Below are 10,213 nucleotides of genomic sequence, written 5' to 3'. Positions count from 1 at the left end.
TTCATACGTGGTATTTATTGTTGCACTAATCTATTGAACACTTGCAGTAAGAATACAAGGAAAATCACCTGAAAAATAATGTAATAAAGTGGCCTCTCTCTTATTTTAGGTAATTTCCTTACACAATTTAAAATGCTAGCAAGCAATACTGGTGATTTTTGTATAAGCAAAACAGTAACAAGTAAGCATACAAACATACTTAATGAAACAATGTCAATTCTTTTTTGTTTCATGAACTCAATTATCAGCGTTAAATGGCAATTCTCAAAAAATGGAGCTTGTTTAATACTCTGCCTCAATAATTATTTAAAAGCAGAAACATTTTCCTTCTTTGAAAATTGTAAACATCTGACATTTGTAGGGAAATGCACAATATAGAAAAGTTTTATTTTTTATAAGCATTTTTTTTTTACTATATCCCTTTTGATTCTGGAAATGGATTTGATTTATTTTAAACATGGAATCCGTAATAAGGGAAACGGCGCCACTGGCTGCCCATCACCGCTATTGTTGTTTTTAAAATATCGCAAACGGATGTGGTGGTTTCACCATTAAGGATTCCAGCTTTAAGGGAATGTTAAAAATGTATTTCAATCAAACATGATTTCACATGGTGTATAATGTCCGTTCAACATATCTCAGATTTCAGCAACTGATTGAATATATTTTTTGATACAAGTTACATGTTATAGTATTGTATCATACAGTATGTTATATGCCCACACCAATATTTCTGGAAAACACAGTACGAAAGTACAATAAATATAAGCTTCTTTCCTTTAGCAAGACAATACACCAAAATATGTTTTCAGATTTGCTCACATTAAAATTTCATAAAATGTTAGCATCTGTGGACTATTACATTCATTTAACATTCAGGCATCTTGGCGGGCGAACACACACTACTATTTCCTGGCACTTCGACCAGAGAATCGATAACATTACAGAAGCAGCAAGTGTGGTTAAATGTCGCAACATGAAACAAACATGAGTTTGCAGCACTGCATTAAGTCTATTAACTCAGCTGAAAGTGGACAGACAATATTTTCACCAGTGACTGCGGGTTGTACCCTGTTGTTCTTCACTCGGCAAACTCCCCAGCCTCCCAGCGCAGCGCCAAGGCGCTCTTACGCCTTCCTCCGGCTCCGTACACCTCAGGAAACTGAGAGACAATCACCTGATTTGAGCTCCTGTGGCTTTCTTTCAATGATATTTATGCATTACATCAAACGCAATATTGACACTCGACTACAGTAGTTGTATGATAACACAACACAATATTGGTTCACTTACTCTGTGATCACAGGATAGGGCTGAGCGATCCATCTTGTATGCAGTTTTCATTGGTGATGATGGCGAAGACTTACACTTCAGTGGCGCATCAGCTGAAATATGGTCAAGACACAATGTTTTCAATTGGTTGATATTCATAAGCACAATATGTTCCTGCTTAGTTTAAGAGTAGGGTCAGAAGTTCTTCCTGACCAAATATATGAGACAAACTTTGTATAAACTTACCTTCAAACGACAAGCTGTCCATGAGATTCTCGGCCACTAGGCCTGTGTTGTTGTACATCCCTTTTGGATAGATGTTCGCTCTTTCTTTCTTCAACTCCTCTTCGCGCTGTTTCACCATCTTGATCTCCTCGTCCACCAATGACAGCTGGCTCCTGGAGCGCAGCTTGAAGAAGGGGTTGTTGAGGAACGTTGAGGAGCATTCCTGGCCCTGCTGCGCACAGGCCGTGTTCAGGCAGAACTCTGAGGCGCTCCTGATGATCAGGTTGGATGTCTCTAGGATGATGAAGTTGGCATTGGAGGTCTCATCCGAGTGCCACTCGTTAGCTCTGGAGGTGTCTCTGGAGCCATGTCTTGGACTTCCTTCCGGTTCTAGTATAATGATGCTGTTGGCAGGCAGATCGTGTTTCAGTGGCCCCTTTGCCGGCGAAGACGTAATAATGAATGATGGAGTAGTTTTGGATCTGGGTATGTTGCAGCTGCCATCCTCCATACTCTCAAACGTCTTCCTCTTTTCGTCAACCTCCTGACATAGCTTCGCTGGGAGCAAGATGACTGGCTTGGCATTTGTCTGGGCACATTCTGTAGGTTTCGTCCCATTGGAGAAACCCCTGTCTCGCTTAAAGTTGTCTTCTCTCTCCATGGCCAGGCGGATCTCCCTCTCAATGGAGGTCTCTGGGAATTCTTCATAAGGGGACCTGTAGCTGGAATCGCCCAGGCCTGAGTCCTCTGAGCAGGGGCTGAACTGGGTGTGGGGATACTCAGCTCCACCCATAGCCAAATTCTCTAGGCTCGTATCTCTCGTCTTGGGCCTGTCAATGTTCCTGACTGGAGTGTACATGAAGCTGTGGCTGCCCGTGAGGGGCCCACACTGCTTTGTGGTGGGTGACAGCACCAAGTTCTTGGTCTGCTCTTCCATCTCCCTCCACTGTTTCCGYGCCAGCTGGAAATCTACATGCTCTGTGCTGACGTTCTCACTCTTGGTCTCCTGGATAACGCAGAAGTCCTTTGGAAGCTTCTTGTTGGGATCTGCCTTGCAAGATGTATTGTGCCTTGAACCATTGCCATTTCCCTCCTCGTCTTCAGAGATTTTGGACAGGCTTTGGAGCAGTGCTGCAGGGTTGTATGTCACTTCCTGTGCAATACCAGTGAGGTAATCTGGTTGCTCCAATACTTCCAGTTCCTCTTCCTTTGGTATCTTCACTTGAACTTCCTCCTCGTTATCGTCATGGTTGTCAACATTTTGCGCTTCAACCTTTTGGACGAAGAGATCCTGTGCACTCAGTTGGAGGCTATCCAGATAGTCATCATCATCCTCATGGTTGATCGAGGAGGAAAATATCGCCCTCCATTTATTTGCTCCATCTTCACTCTCATCGTCTGAGGAGGCCTCAGCTATCTCAACACGCAGGCATTCATCCACCTCGTCTGGGTCCAGACCATGACAGGACTCGTTGGAGACATCCGACAGAACCTCCTCTCTGATGAACTGTTCTAGTAAAGACTCCTCTGGGACATCACTGATGTAGTTTTCTAATGGGCCATATTGAATCTCTTTTGTGTCTTTATCCTCACCATCTTCACCATCCTCTGGGTTGGACACAGTATCTTCAGGCTGTTCTAGTTCTTGGGTGTCCTGTCTCTTACGATGAGCTTCGTTCTCATACACACTGTCGACACTGGACGGTGTGTCAGAGACAGACGAAGTGATGGATTCATTTCGGTTGAGTTCTTCATGGCTAGACAAAGCCTCCTTTCGAAATGGGTTACCTGTACAGTGCCCGTTTCCTAAGCCGTCAAGCTCATCGATCATACTAGCTGGTAAATCTGCTAGAATTTCTAGCAACGCTTTCTTTCCTATGGATTCTAGTGAGTCCGCCTCTAAACAGACTTGTTCTTCTTCTGTTCCTCCTAAGCCCTTTTTGTTTTCAGTTGAGTCAGTGAGCGAGAGTTCCTTTTCATAGGCAATTACGCTGGTCATCTCCGTTTGTTCACTGGTCTCCATGGTTACTGCCTTCGAGAAGGATCTGGGTTCGTTTGGATTGTGATTCTGAGGGTTACTGCAYCCTTCGTTCAGTTCTTTACCATCCGTCACACTTGCCACAGCGGTAGCTCTCTGAAATAAATGAAAATGTATTCACCCGTCAGTAAGGGAGATTGGGAATTGTTACAGTGTTACATGTTATACCCTCACTGAGTGCAGTATCGCTGAGTTTGGCACTTTGTATATGAAAATCATTTTCTCTTTTCTCTCTGTAGCCTTTCTCTAGTCTTTAGATTTGTTTGTTCTTCCTCTCCCTCTCTCCCCCTTCTTACTTAGTTGAAATGTCTCTGTTATATTAAATTGTCCCCTTATTTCCCGAGTGATAGGTAAGCCTTTTCTACACAGCTCCTTTCAGCCAAACAATAAACCTTATTACAGTGACCAGTATATTACACAGAACAGACAGCAGATAATTTATGAAGAGGTTTTGCTTGATTCTAGATCTAGGTAAAAGGGGTTGGTATTCACTCAGAAATATGTTCATAAAATGGCAGAAAACATTATTCTACAGAGTCTATCTGAATCCTGTGGAACACATAAGAAACCAATCCAAGCAATTCCTATCTTTGTCTTTTCCCATCTATGGCCACTTTACAATTTGTACCAAACACATTGAAAACAAAACAGAGAGGATCACATGTAATTGCAGAGGGGTGGACTCATCAAAGTTGTTTGTTTACTATTGCAGTGAATTGACAAATTGGGTTAATCCACAGTGAGGCTGAGCAAGAACACCAGTCGTACCAGCTGAATTAGATGGATCTGGCTCCGGCTTATATAAGACTGCAGGATTGACTGTCGCCCACGCTGTGCTGTGGTGGTCTGTCCCTGTAGTCCGTTAGCTCTTACCTCCCCTGCTAAAGCTTGTGTGTTGGTGTGTGTGTGTGTGTGTGTGTGTGTGTGTGTGTGTGGTGTGTGTGTGTGTGTGTGTGTGTGTGTGTGTGTGTGTGTGTGTGTGTGTGTGTGTGTTGTGTGTGTGTGTGTGTGTGTGTATTATATATTACTTCTGTTTCTGTGTGTGTACACCTGCAGACGCCCCCCCCCAGCATGCCCAGGGGTAGTGGTGTCCCCATGCCGCCGCTCAGCACCACCACCATGGGAGAGACAGGAAACTGACTGCTGATTGGTGTCATAACGAGGGAAAAACTTAGATAGAAAGACCGTGACAGGCTGAGCTGAACACACAACACATGCATTTCCAGTCAATTAACCTGAGGAAATGAATTAATTTGCTTTTAGAAATGTAATGATTCTTAAAAATGTTTTCATTTAAACTGTTAGTGGTGAATTTGAAATTCGTTCTGTGCTCTGAAATTGCTGTGAAAATAAACTATTTTCTCAAACAGTATTTACATGTCACATTTGTGATTTATGCTATCCACACTTTACTGTGTATAGTTTAGAAAAAAATTATACGGATGGTGATTCATTATCACCTACATTTCACACACCACACAGGGATTGATTAGATGCCAACACCAAAACTGACTGTTTCAGTGGAATATACAGCGTCTCCATGACGCCACGCAAGTCAGGTGTCTTGCTTTGATTTGATCAGGGAAACAGTGTTTTCCTTCTCATCTTAACTCCATCATTCCACTCACGGTTCTGCATCTATGATCAGACAAGCTAATCAAAAGCATCTKTTGTATCCTATCCGCTGTGTAAAATGTGTTGTACATCCTGAGGCGGTTTCCCAGACAAAGATTAAGCGTAATCCTGGACTGAAAAGCACATTCAATGGAGATTATTCGGGAAACCACCACATAAATGTTCAGCCTGAGTCTTTGCCAAGCCCAACTCCAGAGAAAGGCTCACATCAAGCACTGAGCTGTAGCCTCTTTCACACCTAAGCTCGGACTATTTAACAGCTCCAAACAGCAAGGACTGCCAACAGTCATTCATAATGAGACCATAATCCTCATCTATCCTATGACTTTCTTTACAACTGTCACTGTAGGCAAATTCCTTTGTGTTGTTATAGAGCTGTTGCTACAAAAAACACTGTGAAACAAGATTTTAATTGTGACTGTTATTAGCTGTTATTGTCAGGATTGTTTTGTTTGGTTGTTTTGACAATATGTCAGATAAACCAATTCAAAGCATATTTTGTGAAATAGCATAAAATATTTATAACTTTATATTTCTTCTCCCCGTGAATGTGTTGAGATAATAGTTTAGTCATTCAAAATATTTCTTAGGTGGAATAATTTGGCAAGGCACAACAATATGATATCATACCTCCCTTGTCAGCTAAACAACATCTCCCAGATATTTCCCTATCCCTGCTTTATCAGAACCAGATAGCTAGTTCAATGCAGTCTGTATTGTGTAGCTACAAACAACAGAGGTGATACAGGGCTTAAGGTATTTCCGCTGGTTGACAGCACCACGACAGAATCTCTTTTCTTCCTGTCACCATCATCATTTTTAACCATCTAATCCCACACAAATGCTACACAAACAATCCTCTGCAACAATACAACGGGACAAAGATGGATAAAACAAAGTTTCCTTCTGTCCAAGGTCTGAAATAGACACATCATCAAGCCAAACACAAAAATCTATTAAGTCCAATCAAAATAAGACAGAAGTGCTGAGCACCATGGCAACCCCCAGTAGTCATACCACTTAGCACACAGCTCTGCTCAGCTCAGCTAGTGCACACACTTCCACCACAGCCTTACAGGCTCTCAGGCATGAGCTGTTGTGTCCTAAGTATCTGTATGCAATAAATAATGCAGCGTCAATGTGATGATTAGCATCAAGCACACAGAAAGAGAGACAGAACTGATGTGTTAGAAAGGAACAGAACACCATATCCGTAGAAATAAAATCAAATGTGCATGATCCTATGGTACCTACCAGAAGCTTCCAACAGATGAGCCAGAAGGAGATCATCTTGATCTTACTGGTCCAGACAAATCAAAATACACTCTTCACAACAAACACCTAACATGGACTCTGAGTGACTGTGTGTGGTGCGATGGGAGAAATACCCAGCCGTGTTGATAACTGATCGGAGGTATTGATCAGTGAATGGTACCCATGTTGAAATAACTAGAGGGGCACTTTATTGGCAGAAATGCCATTGTGATGAGGTTGATGCTGGAGATGGTTGTTCCTCAGGCTACTTCCTAATCACGGATGTGGCTACATGTTATGGTGGTGTCCTAGTGCACTCCCAGTCACCGAGTGGCCATTGAGTGCCCCTGTGTAAGCCATGGACTTTTAGCAAGCCACTCAATAGGTGACCAAGGTCATGATGGGATTGATTTTGGCCTGAATGGTGGCATCATGGAGATATTTCCTGCAGGGAATGAGATTGAAAGCTGCATGTGACATTTGTGATGTGTTTTGTATTTTGGTGTTCCCAGCTTGCGAAGCATCATCCAAATGACACATTAGCTAAATGCCACGTTGAATTCTGAAGTCGCTTGCGTGTGCGTCATTCGTAAGTGCCTGCAGCAGGCAGGATGCTTGGCAAGAAAGCTGTTGTACACTCTGCTTATTAGTTTCAAGGCTGTTCTCTATACGAAAGGAACAGTAGCTGTGAAGTTCGGGAACAGAACAGGCTCGGTGAAAAGAGACATGGTGTGCGTGGGCGGGTTGGAAACATGGAGTATGACCAATGATGTATATAAACCCTGAATTGCCCATGCTATGTATTGTCCATTAAGAGGCTTTGAACTGAGCGGTCGGACATATTGTCACTGGAATTCTACAGTATTTTGATTAAATGTTTAAAGTCAAAATCATAATTGTATTTAAGTATTTTGTTGTTTTAATGGGGACAGTAACATTAGGTTTTCAGGTTTAACTCATATAATATAATTTAAAAGTATGCATTAGTGTGTGTAATAGAATAAATGTGGCAGAAACTAATGTAGACATGAATAAATGCATTTAGCTTCCAAGATATTTTTACAATGACGGGGCTTCAACACGGTGCCCCCCTATGAGTCATCTAGTGTATGGAAATCATTGAGGACGGCCTGAAGGAAACTAGTGTGATAGAATATTTCTAAGAAACCTTGAGCCCTGCAAGGTTTACATGTTCATCTCGTCCGAGGTTAACATATTGAAATACCCAACGTTGACAATGTTCATCTCGTCCGAGGTTAACATATTGAAATACCCAACGTTTGAACAGTAAGAACATGAAGTCTGTCCTCTGGTGTTGATAGGTCAAATTCTCATTATTACAAACGTCAATAGTAGTGACGTTCTAATTTGACGGGAAAATGTGGTATGTGATTTTTTGCCGGAGATTGTGTAATTAATACATGTGTGTGTTTCTGCACTTTTGAGAACACTCTACACTGCTAGTTGTTCACTATTACAAACGTCAATAGTAGAGACGTTCTAATTGGATGGAACTACATTTGGAGCTTTTGTTGCTATGCACTGCTAGCTAGTGAGGGTGATGTCATTATCATTTTAATTTATCAACGGGACTTGTTAGAGCTGTAAGAGTCACAGCCTCTATAGTAGAGGTTAGAGAGGGTGTGTGTGTGTGTGTGTGTGTGTGTGTGTGTGTGTGTGTGTGTGTGTGTGTGTGTGTGTGTGTGGTGTGTGTGTGTGTGTGTGTGTGTGTGTGTGTGTGTGTGTGTGTGTGTGTGTGTGTGTGTGTGTGTGTGTGTTGTGTGTGTGTGTGTGTGTGTGTGTGTGTGTGTGTGTGTGGTGCGCACCTGGCTATCTCCCCAGGCTGGAATGACTAGATGGAGTGGTGATGATGGAGGCCTCTTCAGCAACTCGCTATCTGCATAGTCGAGTACCTAAAACTCTTATCTCTATCTGACTCCCAGACAGCACAATGTAACGCATGTGTAATGAAATGCATGCCGTACATGCAAGGACACCTGTTGCTGCTTTCAGGCAAACACAGAGAGATGAGTTCTTATTCTTTTACCCATGTCATTTGCAGTGCACGTGTGCATGTGACTTTTATGAAATTGACAAACAAATTTCTTCATTTTGATCTTGTTGATGTACCTGTAGCAGTTAGAGCGTTGTGCCAGTAACCGAAAGGTTGGTCGTTTTTATTCCTGAGCCGACAAGATGAATAATCTGTCGACGTGCCCTTAAGCAAGGCACTTAACCCTAATTGCTCCAGGGTCGCCGTTGATAATTGCTGACCCTGGCTGTGACTCAGGGAGAGTTGGGATATGCAAAAATCACATTTCCAATTCACACAAGTATTAATAAACACTTGTACATTTGTGAAAAAGGACAAATATAAGCACCCACCAAATAATTATTTGCAAATATGGAAAATAAATGAATAGATAGGATGATCTTTCCATTCAGAGGTTTTATGATTGAAGAAGAAGTTTTAGTAAAAGATCAAATTAAAACATTTGCATTCTCTTTCTCCACACTTAAATTTAACCCCCAAAACCCCTCAAATGACCAGAGCGTCATCAATACATTCAGCAAGTATTTAGTTATAGTCTAATACAGTCCAAAGTCAAATATAAATATCAAATATGAGCATTTGAATGTAATCAAAATATATTGTCAGAACACCTTGATTTTGTTCAGATTGTAATAATATATTTCTGTTCTACCTGTAGCTGTGTTGTTTTTCTGTATTACAACAATTATACTGTCTTTGACCAACCTCAGCGGATCTATACCTAATCTAACGCACCATCACACATTCACACACTGTAACACACTCCAATTCAACACCCACTTCTAGTTCACTATCTATACGATGCCCTTTCACCATCATAACCCTTTTAGACTTTTACAAGAGACAATTGCAGCAAACCAATACAAGTTACATCATGCAATAACAGTTCTGTTCTATAAAACCAGCTGGTATTTCTAGTCCCTGTCAGTACTCCGTACAAAGGAAAAACTCTTCTGTCTGTGTTATTGTTGCTGCGGTCCTACCTTATGCCAGTCCAGCAGGTGATTGTAGACTGGTTTTGGCTAGCAGTGTTAAGCTGGCGCTCTGTCTCTCTGTAGCCTCAGAGACTAGAACTCTGATTATGAATGTGTGTAGAGGGGAAGCAACCAATAGCAGAGCAGTGTGGATGGTGCAAAGAGATGGTCTCTCTCTCCTTTTCCCTTGCACACACACAGTGTCGCATATTCATAAAGAGCGTACCCAAGACTTCTCTGCTGTGAGTAACGTTGAGAATGCTGATGTTTTGTACTATGATAACCCTGTGACGCATTTAGTCAAAACCAGGAACTTACTGTTCAAGTTCTAATCTTTCTAACCTTCTCGGGTTGTCTTTCCTAAGGTTTGTCCAGTGTGCTGTAACTTGAACTGATGATTGCGTGTATCTCGAGTTCAGATATGCTTTTCTGACTATTTCAATTGATAACAATCCCTTCACTGAATCTATGGTCAATCAATGTACAAACTCTCAACCATAGAAATAACATGTTGATAAAAAAACATCATGTCAATGTTATTATGCCCAGTCTTTCTTATTCATTTTCTTTGGTTATTCAGATAACACATTTTTATTTTCCAATTTAGTATGCAATATTACCAATGGCATTAATAATTCAGGAATTAATTCCTCATTGTAGATTTTGTGAAAGCACTGACAGCAGCAAAAGGTCAGTCACTTTGGCATTAAAACACTTTCACAGCCATTTTAGAAATGATCAGCAAATGTCTTTGAATAAATA

General features: G+C 41.5%; 1 protein-coding gene across 2 annotated transcripts in view; it reads right to left on the bottom strand.

Annotated features, from left to right (window-relative positions):
• Window positions 1-641: 641 nt before the first annotated feature.
• palmdb (palmdelphin b) overlaps window positions 642-10,213 on the bottom strand; it is a 39,155-nt gene continuing 29,583 nt past the window's right edge. The window contains exons 1-4 of one of the 2 annotated variants that reach the window (XM_024000176.2): window positions 9,461-9,541; window positions 1,519-3,631; window positions 1,294-1,385; window positions 642-1,162 (exon numbers count right to left, since the gene is read on the bottom strand). In XM_024000176.2, coding sequence (XP_023855944.1) covers window positions 1,082-1,162; window positions 1,294-1,385; window positions 1,519-3,520 — 2,175 coding nt within the window. In that variant the 5' untranslated portion in view covers window positions 3,521-3,631; window positions 9,461-9,541 and the 3' untranslated portion in view covers window positions 642-1,081. Of the gene's footprint in view, window positions 1,163-1,293; window positions 1,386-1,518; window positions 3,632-9,460; window positions 9,542-10,213 lie in introns of those variants that run through there. The other variant, XM_024000175.2, reaches the window with a different exon arrangement.

Source organism: Salvelinus sp. IW2-2015, linkage group LG14, assembly GCF_002910315.2.
Source record: "Salvelinus sp. IW2-2015 linkage group LG14, ASM291031v2, whole genome shotgun sequence".
Lineage (NCBI taxonomy): Eukaryota > Metazoa > Chordata > Actinopteri > Salmoniformes > Salmonidae > Salvelinus > Salvelinus sp. IW2-2015.
Note: the sequence above shows the minus strand (reverse complement) of the source record. Positions and strands in the feature narration are given on the sequence as shown.